We start from the raw sequence: 16,738 nt of genomic DNA on the forward strand, positions 1-16,738 counted from the left end.
GATTTAGTCACCTCAAAGATTACGGCCTCCAGCTGCAGGGGTTTGGTTTGGGGCAATCCCTGAATTTAAGATTCTGCAGCACAGTTTGCCTGAAGCCTAATCATTTGACCTCTGCAGAGTTCAGAGGCACCTGTTTACATAGCTGGAAAAAGGCTAAAAAGTTGTAGCACGCCCATAGACTTGAGTCCTAGCAGGCTGAATGTGGCTGGGGTCCTTCTGGTACAGAATAATCAGCTAGCAGTAATTCATTGTTTTCTGCGCATTCACCAGTACCATGAAGCCTTGCAGCTTTGTTTGAACCATAACCTGACCATCACAGAGGACATGGCTGAGAAGATGACTGTCTCCAAGGACTCGAAAGAGCTCTCTGAGGAGTCTAGGAAAGAACTGCTGGAACAGATTGCTGATTGCTGCATGCGGCAAGGCAATTACCATATGGCAACAAAGAAGTACACGCAAGCAGGAAACAAGCTGAAGGTGAGCCTACATGGGTGGGGAGAAGCTGCGGTACTAACCTTTGAACCTTTTGGCATTGCCAGGTATAGAGCTGCAAAATACACTTTTAATCTGCAGGTAAAACAATTGATTTGAGGGGTTGATCTTTCAGACAAACCCTGAGGTGGTTTAAGACAGAAATATTTATGATAAATAATACTTGCTGTCCCTCCCTCCCAATTGCTTATTCTCAGAGCTCAAACCCTGCTGGGGTCCCTCTCTTCCACAGGCTTTGTTCTCAGTATGAGATCTCCCTGGCCAAGGTGAGGGCATAAGGCCCCAGATAACTGCCTTCAACCCCTGAGGATTCTGCTGTGGGAGAGTGTTTTGGTAGAAGCAGCAGAATTGTATCTTACTTTACAGAGAGGGTATGCAGAAGGATTTTCTAACCATCTCTGCCTGGTTGCTTCCTTCTATGTTGCTAACAATAGATTTGTAGAATCCTAGGACTGGAAGGGACTTCAGGAGGTCATCTAGTCCAGCCCTTTGTCTAAAGCAGGATCAACCCCAACTAAATCTTCCCAGCCAGGACTTTGTCAAGCCAGGACTTACAAACCTCTAGGGATGGAGATTCCACCATCTCTCTAGGTAACGCATTTGAGTGCTTTGCCACTCTCCTGGTGAAATAGTTTTTCTTCTTGGAATAGTGTCCTCAGGGGTGCTCCACTCGGGGTATTGGTGTGCCAGTGCTCAGAGATTCAGCTATAGCCATGACTTTTCATATAATGCATATGCAGAAGCACCTCCTCATGCTCTCCGGTGCACACATGGGATGGCCTCCTCAGTTCCTTCTCTACTGTCCTCAGCTGTAGACAGAGCTTTGTCCTCTCTGTGGAAAAACAAAGTTTTAGCCAGGTGGTTGTAGTCATCCTTAGCCTGTTCTTGTTCACTGTTCCTGTTATTGTTAGTTTACCAAAAAAAAAAAAAGAAAAGAAAAGTTTGTGACAGTTAGTCAGGTTTTTTGCTGTGTCACTGGGCTCTCTCTGGATTCAAGCAGACCCCCTGCTTCCATTCCCCCCACAAACAAAAGGGTGGATAAGAAATACTTTGACTTCCAAGGACACAGAGTTCCTTTTCACACATCCCCAGCTGAACTCACTTGTTGTTGAAGCTATCCGGAACGAAACGAAACCCTTTGGTTCCAGTCCCCAGGACAAATTGGGGAAAAATGGGACATAGTGGGGCATAAAATTTACTTGTCGGGCACACTCTTGGTGAGGCTGGCCAATTATACAACCAGCTACAACCACTTTAACCTCAAACTCCAAGAGCTGGTCCCAGGCCTGCTGAACAACAGCACTTGGCTCTTGTCGTTGTCATTCATGAAGGGCACATCGCCCATATGGCCCTACAATCTGCAATGGACATCGCAGACACGGTGGCCAGAGTCACAGCATCCACACTCGTTATGAAGCATACATCATGGCTTCAATCATCTAGGGTCCCTAAAGAGCTACAACATAAAGTGTAGGACGTCCCCTTTGATACGCAACATCTTTTCGGTCAAAAGACTGATGAGGTCCTCCATTGCACCAAGGATTTCCGTGCCACGCTCCGTACCCTGGGCGTTTACCAGCTGCGAGTTAAACAGGCCTGCTACTCCCCATACCAAAGGCCATGAGAGTGCTTGCAACCACACCACTACCAACATCGCTTCAAGTCCCACCAATGGAACAGGCAGCAACAGCAGCAACAGTCCTCAGAGTCTAACCCTCCACCTCCCAGACAGCAGGTGTGGTCGGAAGCCTGAAGGGTTTTTCTGGTCAAGCCAATTTACAGTCCAATGATCATCCTTTTCATCATCGCCTTTGCCCCTTTTTCCACCGCTGGGCTGCCGTTACCTCAGACAAGTGGGTCATGAAGCTAGTGGCCCTGGGAGAATTCTGTCCCACTTACATCTACCCCATCTACCCATCCCACTACTCAGTTCCTCTTCAGGGACTCTTCTCACGAGCATCTTCTCAACAAAGAGCTGCAACACCTCCTTTGCTTAAGAGCCGTGGAACCAGGTCCCAAGGAGTTCTGGAGCAGGGGTTTCTACTCCACGCACTTCCTAATCCAAAATAAAACAGGAGATGAAGGCCCATTCTTGACCTCAGAAAGCTCAAAAAATATGTCCTTTATCAGTGCTTCAAGATGGTGACTCTCACAACCATTATCTCAGCTCTGGACAGAAACTGTTGGTTCTCAGCTTCGACCTACAGGATGCCTACTTCCATTACCATTCCTCCCATTCACAATGGGGTCCCACCATTCTCAGTAACGAGTCATCCCATTCAGGATCTCCACCATGCCTGGAGTTTTCTCCAAGACTCTGGTGGTCGTAGCAGCCTATGTATGCTGACACAGGGTCATAAATTTTTCCTTATCCGGACGATTGTCTCTCAAAAGGGGCCATCGTTTACCAAAGCCCTTTGCATGGTGGGAGTCACCACAGACCTTCTGTTGAAACTAGGCTTCCATATAAACTACAAGAAGTCCATGCTACACCCTGTCCAATCCTTAGAGTTCGTTGGGGCGCATTTCAGCACCACTAATGCCAGGGCCACACTAGCCCTGCAAAGATTTCAGGCCCTGCATGATCTCATCTTAGTGTTACATCTATCTCCCACAGTCACAGTGCATGTATTCCTCAAATTGCTGGGTCACGTGGCTGCTACCACATACATGGTCAGACTTTCTAGTCGCCAGCACATCTGCCAGAAGGGTCGGGGGAACTTGCTGCTTTCATGGCTAAGCCTCCCTATACCGTATTTACGAAAGACTAGGTCACCCTTTGTCCTCATCCCAAGTTTATCCCCCAGGTTCCCTCTCAGTTTCACCTCAATGAACCTATTCGCTTACCAATGTTTTTTTCCTAAGCCACATTCTGATCCCCTGCATGCAGTATGGCATACCATGGATGTCTGCAGGGCTTTGGCCTTTTACACTGACTGCACAAGACCTTGGCATAAATCTCCCAGACTGTTCCTGTCTTTCACAGAAAGATCCAAAAGCCTGCCTGTTTCATCACAACAGATATCCAAATAGATCTCCTCATGTATTTACACATTTTGCACTCCACCAGTGCGAGCTCCTGGGCACTGTCACTGCTCATTCTACACGGGCTGTCCCCTCCACTACTGCCGTCCTTGAAATATGTACCCTTTAAGGACATTTGCAAGGTGGCCACGTGGTCTTCTGACAATACATTTGCACAGCATTACGCTCTGTCATCTTGTCTCGCTTCCTCTGTCCAAGTGGGACGAGTGGTGTTATCTGCTATGATGGTTACTGAGCTCCAAACCCACCTTAAAATGCAACTACTGCTTTATAGTCGCCCAGAGAGGAGCACCTATGAGGATGCCACTCAAAGAAGAGGAGGAAGTTACTCATCTGGTGCATTAATGATGGTTCTTCGAGATGTGTCCCCCTGTGGGTGCTTCACTTCTCTCTCTCCTTCTCCTGCTTTGGAGTGTCCCACTCTTTCATCAGGTAGAGAGGGTAGGGAGGAGTTTGCACCACGCACATGCATGACCAACAGAGGACACAAAGAATTGCTTCTGTGCACATGCATTGCAGGAAACTACAGCGATAGAAGAATCTCCGCATGCCAGCGCAAGGGCACACCGACATACAGAGTGGTGCACCCACAGGAACACACATCTCAAATAACCAACGTCACTGTACAAGGGAAGTAACTTCTTCCTAATATCCAACTTACACCTCCCCCTCTAACTTTGGACCATTGCTCTTTGTTCTGCGATCAGTCACTAATGACAACAGCCTCTTTTGGAACTTAAAGGCTGCTATCAAACTACCCCTCACTCTTCTCTTCTGCAAACTAAATAAGCCCAGATCCCTCAGCCTCTACTTCTAGGTCATGTGCTCCAGCTCCCAAATCATTTTCATTGCCCTCTGCTGGGCCTGCTCCAATGCATCCAGGTCCTTGCTATACTGGGGGGAGGGGCAGAATTAGATGCAGTATTCTAGACCTGGTCTCACCAGTGCCAAATAGAGGGGAATAACTTCTCCAGATCTGCTGGAAATACTTCTCCTAATGCACCCCGATATGCCGTTAGCCTTCTTGGCTACAAGGGCACACTGTTGGCTCATATGCAGCCTCTCATCCACTGTAATCCCCAGGTCCTTTTCTGCTGTACTGCTACTCAACTAGTCAGTCCCCAGCATGTAACAATGCTTGGGATTCTTCCGTCCCGAGTGCAGGTCTTGTCCTTGCTGAACCTCAGATTTCTTTTAGCCCAATCCTCCAATTTAGCTAGGTCACTCTGGACCTTATCCCTACCCTCCAATGTATCTACCTCTTCCCCCGCTTCGTGTCATCCACAAATTTTGTGAGGGTGCAATGCATCCCCTCCTCCCAGTCATTAATGAAGATGTTGAAAAATACTGGCCCCAGAACTGATCCCTGGGGCACTCCACTTAAAACTGACCGCCAACTAGACATTGCGCTATTGATCACTACCTGTTCAGCCCGACTATCTAGCCAGCTTTCTATCCACCGTACAGTCCATATATCCAATCCATGCTTCCTTAACTTACGGGCAAGAATATTGTGGGAAACTGTATCAAAAGCTTTGCTAGACTCAAGGTATATCACATCCCTTGACATCCCCGTGTCCACAGAGCTAGTTACTACATCACAGATGCTAATGAGATTGGTCAGGCATGACTTGGCCTTGGTGAATCCATGTTGACTACTCTTGATCATTTTCCCCAGTGCTTCAAAATGGATTCATTGAGGATCTGCTCCATGATTTTCTGGGGACTGAGGTAAGGCTGACCAGTCCATAGTTCCCTGGATTTTCTTTCCTTTCTCAAAGATGGTCACAACATTTGATACCTCTCCCATTCTCCACGAGTTTTCAAAGATAATGGCCAAAGGTTCTACAATGACATCTGCCAATTCCCTCAGTACCCTTCGATGCATTAAATCCAGACCTATGGATTTGTGGATGTCCAGCTTTTTGAAATAGCTCTTCACCTTTTCTTTCTCCACCAATGGCTGCCCAGCTCCTTCCCATACTGTGTTGCCTAATCAGTAATCAGGGAGCTGACCTTGTCCATGAAGACAGAGGCAAAAAAAGCATTGAGTACTTCAGCTTTTCCCACATCATCTGTCACCAGGTTACCTCCCTCATCCAGTAACAGCCCCACACCCTCCCCAATAACCCTCTTATTGTTAGCATGTCTGTAAAAACTCCTCATTACCCTTCACATTCCCTCCTAGCTGCAGTTCCAATTGTGCTTTCTGCTTTGTGATTATTCCCTTGCATTCGCTAACAATATACTTATAATTCATACTTCTCCTTAGTCATCTGTCTAAGTTTCCACTTCTTATACACAACCCTTTTAACTTCGCCAAGGATTTCCCTGGTGAGCCAGCCTGGTTGCCCACATTTGCTTTTTGTACTCCACATCAGGATGTTTTGTTCCTGTGCCTTTGATAAGTCTTCTTTAAAATACTTACAGTTCTCCTGAACTCCCTTCCTCTTCTTATTAGTTTCCCAGGGGATCCGGCCCATCAGTTCTCTCAGGGAGTTGAAGTCTGTTCTTCTGAAATCAAAGGTCTATATTTGCTCAACTTTCTTCCTTTTGTCACAATCCTGAAGTCCATTATCTCATGATCACTGCAGCCCAGGTTGCCACCCGCTTCCACTTCTCCTACCAGTTCCTTCCTGTCTGTGGGCAGCAGGTCAAGCTGCACATTCTTGTTCTCACCTCTCTTTGCAGGCAATGAGAGCTCTGTTGAAGTCTGGAGACACGGAGAAAATAGTATTTTTTGCTGGCGTATCCAGACAGAGGGAGATTTATATCATGGCAGCCAACTACCTACAGTCGCTGGATTGGCGAAAAGACCCGGAGATTATGAAGAACATTATTAGCTTCTATACCAAGGGAAAGGCCCTTGATCTCCTAGCTGGCTTTTATGATGCTTGTGCTCAGGTACGTCATGTCCATTCTCACAGTTGGGTTTGTAACAGCTGGGAACAGAGTACAGGTTGTCTTTGTCTTTTCTTGTTAGGTGGAGGTTGATGAATACCAGAACTATGAGAAAGCACTGGGTGCACTGACAGAGGCATACAAGTGCCTGTCAAAGGCAAAGATGAGAAGCCCTGTAGAGCAGGAGAGCAAACTGGCACTTTTGCAAAGCAAGATGGCTTTGGTGAAGCAGTTCATCCAGGCTCGGAGGTAATCTGCCGTGATGAGAGCACACAGAATGGATACAGATAGACTGTATCTGGAAAAAAGCAGCACCAGAGTCCTATGCAGGAGACACAGTTCTGAGAGCATGCGCGAGACTTTTAGCCTAGGGAAGCTGTATGGGAGTAGGGAATGACTGTGACTTTTGAATAAAAGGTGAAGGTAGCTGTGAGATGAGCCCTCCTACTTGAAGCCCAGAGAATGCAGATGGCCATCTTACAGAAGGGTGGCTATGGGGTACACACAGACCTCAAAATGGTTCAGCTGAGAGCCAGATGCCTGAAGCAAGAATCTGTCTTCTCCCCACAAGATGTTTACAGTTTCTACATTTTCTTTCACTAGAGTTTACGCTGAGGACCCAAAAGAGGCAATCAGGCAGTGTGAGCTCCTCCTAGGTGAGCCAGACCTTGATAATACCATCCGCCTAGGTGATGTCTTGGGCTTTCTGGTTGAACATTACTTACAGGGGGAGGAATTCCAGATGGTAAGTTGTTTTTCTGAGCATCATCTATGTTCATGGCACTGTTCACTATACAAAAGAAGCCCTAAGGGGCTTATAGTCTAAATTGGGTCAGCAACCTTTCTGACGCGGAATGCTGAAATTTGACCTTTTGACCGCTGCGTAAGATCTGAGTGCTGGTGATGCTTTATAAGGTCACTTAACAGTCTACTTGCAACAGCTTCATTTAATAAATTAAGAGGCAGAGGTTTGCTGTTTAGGTGGTGGTTGGGAGTATTAGCTGGTCTTTTCAGGGCAGCATGGGTTTGAGCAAGCTTCCAGCTGCCTCAGGGAGGAGGGGGTGGGGCTGAGCTCCTGACTCACATGCTGATTAAAAACTGGCTCGTGTGCCACTCTTGGCATACATGCTGGGAGTTGCTGACCTTTAGGTTCCATGTTTGCATCCCGAGGGAAGGCTGCTGCCTTGTACATGCTCAGCCTTTGCAAGTGTAGAGATGCCAGTGGAGCGCTACCTCTGAGTATTTAGGTGGACCTTTGCCCTGTTAGGGAGCTGAGGTTACAGTGCTAAGCACTGGATGGTGTTTTAGCTTTGACCTCAGGATAGGGCAATGCTGAAGGAACAACAAGTCTGAATTTGTTTTTAACTGTGGCAAGAGAGTTTATTTTACAGGCCATGGAGGGTAACATTCACAGAGGTGGCTTCTGGGACATGTGTAACAATTCCCATTCACAGAGAGGGAGAGGCAGTAGGTAATTTCTCTGCACTTCCAACAACCACCTGGTGGGCACAGAAAAAATAGGAAATCATTATTAACACATAGCCATTGGCAGAGGAGTGACTCATTGTTCCGAGCAGGAAGAGTCAAACAGCAGAATGCTGAATGGCACAGGGTCATCGGCCTTAGACTGACAGTAACCTCCTTTTCTGGACTATCCAGGTGCAGAATATTGTGCTTGCCTGCTCTGTGCATTACCTGTCCACTACAAGCTGTGCCAACTAGAGCCACTCAAATTTTCTGATGAAACTCAGCCAGAAGCTGACAAGTGCAGAGCACTTCATGTACTTCTTCTGTATGCACCTGGCTCTAGACAGGATACTGCAGTGGATGGACCTTTGGTCTGACACACATGGGTGTTTGTATTGTCTTAGCTGGGAAACGATGATATGCCAGAACAAAATATTTGGCTAAATCTAGCACCACTTGGACTAAACTTTTGCTGAACCGTAGCAGGATTCTGTATTTAATAGACTGTATAATGTTACAGACCATCCATTGAAAACACGCTCATGTTCTGGAACTGACAGCCCCCATTGGAGCTGGAGTTTGAAGTCCAAAGATTAGGGCAACCCTAGGATGCTGACTGTTCCAGGACAAGGGATCCTAGCACTTCCAAGCCCCTGCAGCCATCTAGCTCCCAGGGCTGCCAGCTCTGAAGTGGGGTGGCAGGAGAGTCTCTGAGGCCATGAGTCTTTGGCTGTGGACTAGTCTGAATGGCAGAGGTACCCTAGCAGTCCCATCTTGACCAGGGCGCATAGCACATCTAAGAGCCATCCCCTCTGCTCAGAGTTCCTAGGACTGTCAGCCTCAGCCATGGAGCAATAAAATGGACTGTATCAATTTTACCCTTTTTTGATTTCAGGAGTGCCGTATTCTGCTATTTCTGAAGGAAAAGTAGGTATGTGGGTCTCTTCAGACCTTGGGTGTAGTTGGAATAACTGAAACCAGAGTTTGAGCTGTCTCTTAGGGCAACCCTATCTCCCTGTCCCAAATACAGGACAGGGATAGGTGGGGGAAGGGTGGCTCCTCCTGGCTCTATCAAGCCCAGAGGAGCTGGGAAGGAGTCAGTGGTGCTGGCCCCCCAAGAAGCCACAGCTACTGGCACACCCTGGGGCCTGGGGAAGCAGCTGGCAATCGTCTGGCTTTCCCAAGGAAGTGACTTCTGCCAGCAGCTGCACCTGCACAGCTGCTGGCAGAAAAGGTCAGGGGATGGCTCAAATATGGGACAATTTGTCCCTTTTAAAAAATGTTGGGATGCCTCTTTGGCATCCCAAATACGGGACAGATGGTCACCCTACTTCAGCTTGTTGGTGCTGCAGGTTTCAAACCAGAGTACAGGGTTGGGATTGGAAAAACCCACAACTCACTTCCCTTAGATTTCAATGCTAATCCTCACTTTTATTCAAAAACGCTTGTTCTAGTGCCTGGTCTCCATAGTGTTGCTCTCCTGCAACAAGTGAAAACTCCATGGTTCTCTAAAAGTCAGGGGTTAGTGAAGGCCCTCCGCATCATATAAAGGGCTGGTGAGCACCCAGCACTCTGGGCAGCTCTAGTCCAACCACCAGGAGTTGTGGCAGCTAGAAGCCAGTCAGATTTAAGCTTTATGTGGGCATAGTGTCATCTCAGAGGGCTCCTAACCAGAACAAGGTGAACGGTTCAGTATGGATACCTGAAATGTGATGGCAGCATTCTCTGTGCTAAGAGCAATACTGGACAAACCCTGTAGGTGCTCATGAGCATGCTCTGCACTGGTAACTCACGTTGCACGAGCTGACAGGTCTGAGGTCAGCAAATGATGTATCTTGGCACTTTTTTTTTTTGCTACTCTGAGAATAACAAGAACCCATACCATCCATTACTTCCAGGCCTACAGGTACCTGGAGGAGATGCGTAAAAGAATTCCATGCGTAAACCTGACCTACTATGTGACTCAACAGACCATTGAGGCTGTTCACAGAGGGCTGAGCATCCCATTGAACCAGAACCCTGTCCCAGAACGAATTCGCCACAACAGTATGGAGGACAACAAGGAGGTGGAAGAGGATGTAGCTGATGAAGTGGACAATCCCTGATCGCTTTCTGCCTAACCTGGCAGCATTCACATATGGCCGAGCAGAAGACTGGCCCTTCCTCCAGCAGCCAGATACCTGGCCTATGCTCATTAGACACTTCTGTACTGCACACCCTGCTTGGCCCAGATTAATCTATGTATAAGAAAAATGGTTAAAGCTCAAGCAGCAGTTCAGTGCAGAGGCACAGTTTAGACCTCAGTCAACTGCTATTAATTTTTTTTTAGTGTCCAGCTTCAGATAAATTGTAATACATCAATAAATTTTAAGGGGGAAAAAAAAGGCCAACCATCTATGCAAAAGTAAGACATCAGATAGTCCTAATTCCACAAGCAGCAGCAAAGTGAGTGCTGACGCTTACAACTTCAGCCTTCGCTATGCATACAGACAGCGGGGTAATTAAGACACATTTTGCACTGATATGCCAGGGCCTTAAATAGTAGGCAGCTCATCTATTTAAGGACCAACAATAAAGCTACAACGACAACGCTGTGAGCAGTTTGCATAGTCAAAATTGGAGGAAGCAAAGATTTTTTTTAAAATCATGTTATAAGGGAATGAGTCCAGCAATGCATAGGCAACTCCACACCTTGTCAGAATTTCTCAGTGACCTTGGGTAGATGATGGAGACTCTCTCCCTGTTTGCTAGTCCCTCGAGCTCTTAAATTTTAATTTAGTAGAGGTTCATGCAGAGTACAGCTCTGCTCTACTCCTCCCTGGGTTGGAGTTTGACTTGTTTACTGAAACCTGTTTCCCCTCCCAAATTCTGGATTTAAAGTGGATAAAGTTAGACCCTTTGCAAGACTTTTAGTGAACACCACTAGTGAAACATCAAGCCCCTTGTCCCCAGACTTTGTTCTAAAAGGAGATGGCAAGCCCCCACCCTAACAACAGAAAAATCTGGGGTAAACTCTGCTTTGCAGCTTGCATCAGGACCAGATCAGTGAGTCTCACCTTAACTATCACGGCTATACTTCCAGCTGGACAGCAGTGCCACACTAAGAGCACAGAGGTGACTGCATCATGCCACCCAAGAGCACTTCTGACGACACAATTCAAAACAGAACAGCAGGTGCTTATTCTGGCAACCCTACATTGCTTGGGGATGCTAGCATAGACCTAGCATAGTTCCTTTCTGGGCATGGCTGCTGTTATCCCTGGAAGAGAAATAGTGTTTGCAGTAGCCACCTAAAGACATGCCACACTAGCTGGTGCTGACCTCGAGGGTTAGAGGGGCTGGTTTCTGTTATGAGATTTCACATCTACTGAGCAGTTGGGAACAGATCATTAAGCCAAAACTCATTTCCACAATGGTTTCCTTTGACAGAATGCTAACAGAGACTCTGCTTGTGAAGGGATCAGTCTTGCAGCACTTTCTGCCCTATTAAGATGCTTCACACATGACTGAAAAAAGGCCCCTCGAAGCTAGAGAGCCCAGTCTAACTCCTCTCCAGTGGACAGCGTCTGTACTCTGTCACATTTCCAGTAGGCAGAGGCCTCCTGGGGCTGTTCACACAATGTGTAACTCGACCGGAATCATCACCTACGCAACCCATTCCATCTTTCGCCAGAGGCCAGTAACTAGCCTGCTAAAGGCTGAGAGTGCTCAGCCCTTCGCTATGAGGTGCCATAGAATAAGAGACCACAGTCACTCCTGTTTTCCTGCAGAGAAGTCTGGTGTGAGGTCCTCATTCTGTTTTTAGCTGAACACTCAAATCTGCCCAGCTATAAATAGCTGGTACAGGGTGTGCTGGAGAGGGGGAGGTGCAGAGAGGACTGCAGCACTTTCTGCATTTGTAGGCTCAGTACTGGAGCAAATAGCTCACAAAGCTGGCCCCCACTCTCCAGTCAAGTCAGGTTCTCTCCCCTGCTCCAGCCGTAGGATTAGTGAACACAGCTCTCGTGTGTTAGATGGAGGTCACCTCCACTTTCAGATTTCCCTCCACCACTAAGGAGAGGCACTTCTGAGTTTCTTTAGCAGGTTCTCCATTAACAGCAGATTCTGGCAGGCCAGCCTCCTGCAGTCCCCATCTGGGTCCTTCTCTGCTACATCTGCAAGAAGTGGGGAGACAATTATTTGATAGTGGGAGGAAATCAAAGATGCTTTTTATAGTCATTTCCTGATATCGAACAGCAGCAAAAGGAAACAAAACCCTGGGCTACAAACATGGCCTTTCTGCAACACCATTTGCACTGCCCCGATATAGACCTAGAAGACACCCAAACTCACTGTCTACACTCAGTGGCTTAGACCAGATGCTGCCATTAGCCCGTGTTGAGGCTGACCTCACTCACGTGCACACTAATACTTAAAATGTTAATTCCAAAATGACTGGCATGGGGAAGTCAGGTAGGTGACATAAGGGGCGTGGGAACCTGACAGCAAGGAAAGGCAGCTCAGGTTTTAAGGCAGCTTCTCATGCTTGTGGGCACATATTCTGGCTGCACACAATTGCCAACAGATCACAAAAAAAAAAAAAAAAAATCACAGGACAAATACAGTCAGCAGATGGAAGGGTAAGATGAATCCGAGCCAGCCTGGTGCCTGTGAGCTCCATGTAAATGGCAGCATTTGCAGAACACTGTGAAACTTAGTTCAGAACCCTGTAATAAACTCAGTGTAAAAACTCCGGACGTCAGAGCCAGAGGGAGCCTGGAAGCGCACAGAGTCTGTGTGAGGATATCCTGTACGCACAAGTGGTGTGCTCAGAGCTCAACACTGTCAGCTTAAGCACATGACTCACACGGATTGGGTAGGTTATTTATAAACCCAGGGAGAGCTTCAGGCTGGTGTCTCTGTACTGTGTGGAGGAAGCAGCTGTAAGAGAGTACAGCCCCAGTTTATTAGCTCGGAACCCTGCGCTCTGCAACAGGAGAGGCTGCCCAAGCATGGCATTTGAGCTAACTACATTGGAAGGAGTGATCCTGCAGCTCAGTGAACCCCGTACATGAGAAGCACTGCTCCCTGCAAACTGCTTCAGGCCTCATGGCAGTGAAAGGGGTTCCCTCCAGCATCTCTGCAGCTGAACCACAGAAGGGCTAATGTCTTTTCAAATTGACGGCACAATAGAATTTGAAGGCCAGGCATAACCTAGCCAAGAGGATGAGGCAGAGCAAGGGACATACCAAATTAAATACTGTTTAGTACTCCCATCCCCAAAGGGCACTGCAGCCGAAACTCATCAGAAGCAACCCATGAAAGCCAGTTATGCTTTCACCAACCCAGGGCAGCTTCTCCCATTCAGTGATAGTCATCCCATCAGCATTTGCTAACAGGTGATGCCCAGCAGGAGGAGATAGACAACCCAATTGCTTCCTGTCCAAGTGAAGTGGAATTCTGCAGCGTCTTATGGAAATCACAGGATTTCTAATGGCAGCAGGGGCACTGGATGTGTCAGACCAGTCCTGTGTGGAATGGAATCAGAATGAAAAGCTCTTGGGGCAGAAACCAAGGCTTGTGGGTGAGGGGTCATACACACTTCTGGTGCTTGATGTGCTGCTATTCTTATGCTCTGCTCCTATCCTCCTCACCATGCTGTCTACACACACTGTATCGGTACAGCATCAAACACTAGCTTCCTCGTGCTGCAAGAGGCACACGCGCACACACGCTTGGCTTCAGATCCAGAAAGGAAATGCTACTATCCACCCAGTCCTGCCCCTCTCCAGGCCAAGAGCAGGTACACCTACCAGACAGTTAACAACAGACCATGAAACTTCTTGTGCTGAATGTCTCAGGCATTCACCACCTTCCTGAAGGGACTCCCCTCGCCCTCAGTAGAGGGAGGCAGAGCTCTCAGAACACACCTTGGCATGGGAAATGTGGAGTTTCTGGTCTCCATTGGCTGCTCTTTCCCTTTAAGGGCACAAAGCTACAGAACCTGCAGGGATCAGAAACCGGCTGTGTCGGTGTCACTTCCTGCCCAGCCCCCAGGGAAGCCAGTTTTCCAAATGTCAGGCTTGTGAAGGAAACCCAGAGAGGGCAGAAGACTAGTGAAGGGCCTGATTAGCACACAGAAGTGCACACAAAAACATAGCCAGAGGCTGAGTGTACAGTGCCAGGCTCTTCTTGCAAGCTCCCCCTAGGTCATGTTGAAGGGAGTGCTGCCCTGCATGTTGCCCCCGTTTGAACAGTGTGGCCCCTGCTCCATGCCACACTCCCAGTGCAAGCTGGCTGAGTCACTCATCTGCTCTGCTGACTAGACGTCCCTTCCACTGGCACTAGGAAAACTGGAAGAAAGGGACATGTCCTCCTGCTCTCGTCCATTGGTGCCGTGGACACAGCTCTGAGGATGTTCCCCATCCTCCACGCACCCAGGTCAGGAGCACACAAGTTGCTTACAAGAAGTTCAAGGTCTGCAGGCAATTTAAAACCTGATGGTCCAACCTACAGGTCCATGACCTATGAGGGGGCAAGTGCACTGCCTACTGGGACCAGTAGCTGCTGTGGGCTTTAGTTCCCAATGGAAGGTGAGGATAACTACGTTAGAATGCTACAGGCTGTATCTGCCCCAAGGCTTTCATTTTGGATGTCTCTGCAGCACCCCCTCTCTTGCAGCAGGAAGTGCACCAAATTGATAAGTTAGCCCCCATCTTCACATAAAGGGTGCACATATTTCCATGAGAGGCTCTGTCCAACAGCACAAGGAAACCAGCAAAACATCCCTTAGCCGTTCCTGCCCTATAGCCACTACCTCCCCGTTATGCCACCACCACCTCCCCTTACCTGCCAGCCAGGACTGGGTCTCCAAGAACTCATTTGTCATGTCCTCCAGCAGGCAGTCACTAGGGACACTCAAGAGGATGGAGGAAACTGCAGTCAGGAGGCCCTGACGCACATACCTGATGGAGAAGCAAAGACCCAATGGGCAGGTGCAGCTTCCTTCTCTTCCTGTCATCTACATGCTGTATTAGCTGCTGCTCTTCACACACAGTTTCTCGTTGCAATGCCCTCGTTTTTCAGATGCTGCTGCCAACCCAGCCAGACTCCCAGTGACCAGGGATTGAACCAGAGTGGGCTGGCCTGGGTCCCTGCTCAGTTCTGTGCTACCACCCACCAGAGCTGGAGACAGTCTCCTGCTCCCTGGACCAGAGAAGACTAGGATCCTGGGGAACCCTGGGCAGGAGGTGAGCCAAAAGGCTATGAGGTCTGCTCAGGACCCTTCCACTGTGAAAGTTAAACCTATATCACTGAGTTGCCCTGAGCCCCTGGGAAATCTCATATGGTGAAGCTACCTCAGGGATCACTCGCAAAGGGACCAACCTGTGTGATGCTTCCTATATGCACTTATTGCACACATGGGTGGAGAAAACTTACAAGAGGTTTCAGAGCTAGAGATGGCTGAGATGCCAGGACACAGGAGTTTGCAAAGAAAGTTCCACCTTAGTCATAGGTTTGGCAGCTGATGTGATACTGGGGTTAAAGGAGTGTTTAATGCTGATAGGACCCAGGGACAGCCTCATCTCCTCCCTACCTCAGTCCCCTCCGCCTGCCGTGAGGCACTGCAGGCTTTGCTCTCATGTGGAACAGGTGGGGAAGGAGACAGAGGTCAGCAGACAATGGTGCATTAGATATCTGCATAGCCTCAGCCAGGCAATACTCTCTCTGCCAGAGACTTAACGTCCCAATAAGAGAACCTGACCCTCCAGCTGATCATAGTCCCCTCCCCAAGCAGCCCCCAAAGCCCACCACTCACGAGTCTGTGTGAAAGCGCAAGGCCCAGACGAACTCCAGCAGTGCCTTTCCCATGGCAGCAGCTGCCTGCAGGATACAAGTGAGGAGAACACAGTTAAGAGGTAGCTTCTCACAAACTGACCTGCAAAGGACATTAACCTGTCTGTGGCTGGGACCACATGCAGTAAACAAAGGTCACTCAGAGGGATTCTCTGGAAAACCCAATGCCTCTTCTATTTCTCAGCACATACTGGGGGCGTTTCCTGCCTTTCGGCCTCTCTTGGGAAGCAGGATACAGATGGGAGAAAGAAGCAGAAAAAATACAAACACGCAGGGAGCAGAATGCAGGATTTCTAGTTCATTGCCCTGTTTTCTGACCAGCCCACCCTCCAGTCTCTACCAGCTCCTCCCTGGTATGGCTTCCACCCCTACATAGTGGGGCCAGTCCCCAATGGCTGCAGCAGGTGCCACACTCCAGTGCCACTTCAGAGGCTGTCCAGAGGCTCATCCCCACTGCAGTCAGCAAGTGCTACATTATGGGCCTCAACTTTCTTACCACAGTGTGGACAGCGAAGTACATCAGGATTGCCAGAGTGTGCGCCAGCCTTCCCAGCACAAGGTGATCATCTCCTAAAAGGTCAAAAGTTACCAGAGGCCTGCAATGCAAGATACACAATTGCTTTTGGTTGGTAAGTTTTCTTAATGCCCTTTCAGACCTGCCAGCACATGGCTGGACCATCAGCAGGAGGCACTGTGCCCAGCCTATCAGTGGCAAACTCAGCCCTGGGGACTACCACCCACCACAGCACTCCCAGAGTGTGCAGAGAGCAGCCAGGGGCACTGCTGGCTGGACAGGCTGGCGAAATCTGGCTGACCTAAGAAGAAATATGTGCAAAGGCCGAGTTCCATATTCTTGTTGTAAACAAGCAGAGTTGAGACTGGTTATATTGTCTGTAATCAGCCTTCCTCAGGCAGGCTCACCCATGGCACATTGGTACCCCACTAACATCACACTGCTGCCTAGATTTATCCAATGATAATCTAGGCACCCAGCAAG

General features: G+C 48.5%; 2 protein-coding genes across 9 annotated transcripts in view; one reads left to right on the forward strand and one right to left on the reverse strand.

The window, feature by feature from the left end:
• IFT140 (intraflagellar transport 140) overlaps positions 1-10,010 on the forward strand; it is a 193,459-nt gene extending 183,449 nt beyond the window's left edge. For 4 of the 7 annotated variants that reach the window (XM_075011173.1, XM_075011176.1, XM_075011178.1 and 1 more), the window contains 5 exons: positions 271-477; positions 6,229-6,441; positions 6,521-6,687; positions 7,042-7,183; positions 9,804-10,010. In XM_075011173.1, coding sequence (XP_074867274.1) covers positions 271-477; positions 6,229-6,441; positions 6,521-6,687; positions 7,042-7,183; positions 9,804-10,010 — 936 coding nt within the window. Of the gene's footprint in view, positions 1-270; positions 478-6,228; positions 6,442-6,520; positions 6,688-7,041; positions 7,184-8,800; positions 9,403-9,803 lie in introns of those variants that run through there. The other 3 variants (XM_075011175.1, XM_075011177.1, XM_075011174.1) reach the window with 3 other exon arrangements.
• The window catches only part of TELO2 (telomere maintenance 2), a 50,046-nt gene continuing 34,596 nt past the window's right edge, over positions 1,289-16,738 (reverse strand). Inside the window, exons 18-22 of one of the 2 annotated variants that reach the window (XM_075011184.1) lie at positions 16,238-16,337; positions 15,704-15,768; positions 14,734-14,849; positions 11,930-12,059; positions 1,289-1,324 (exon numbers count right to left, since the gene is read on the reverse strand). In XM_075011184.1, the coding sequence (XP_074867285.1) occupies positions 11,956-12,059; positions 14,734-14,849; positions 15,704-15,768; positions 16,238-16,337 (385 nt within the window). In that variant the 3' untranslated portion in view covers positions 1,289-1,324; positions 11,930-11,955. Of the gene's footprint in view, positions 1,325-11,903; positions 12,060-14,733; positions 14,850-15,703; positions 15,769-16,237; positions 16,338-16,738 lie in introns of those variants that run through there. The other variant, XM_075011185.1, reaches the window with a different exon arrangement.

This window comes from Carettochelys insculpta, chromosome 16 (genome assembly GCF_033958435.1).
Source record: "Carettochelys insculpta isolate YL-2023 chromosome 16, ASM3395843v1, whole genome shotgun sequence".
Lineage (NCBI taxonomy): Eukaryota > Metazoa > Chordata > Testudines > Carettochelyidae > Carettochelys > Carettochelys insculpta.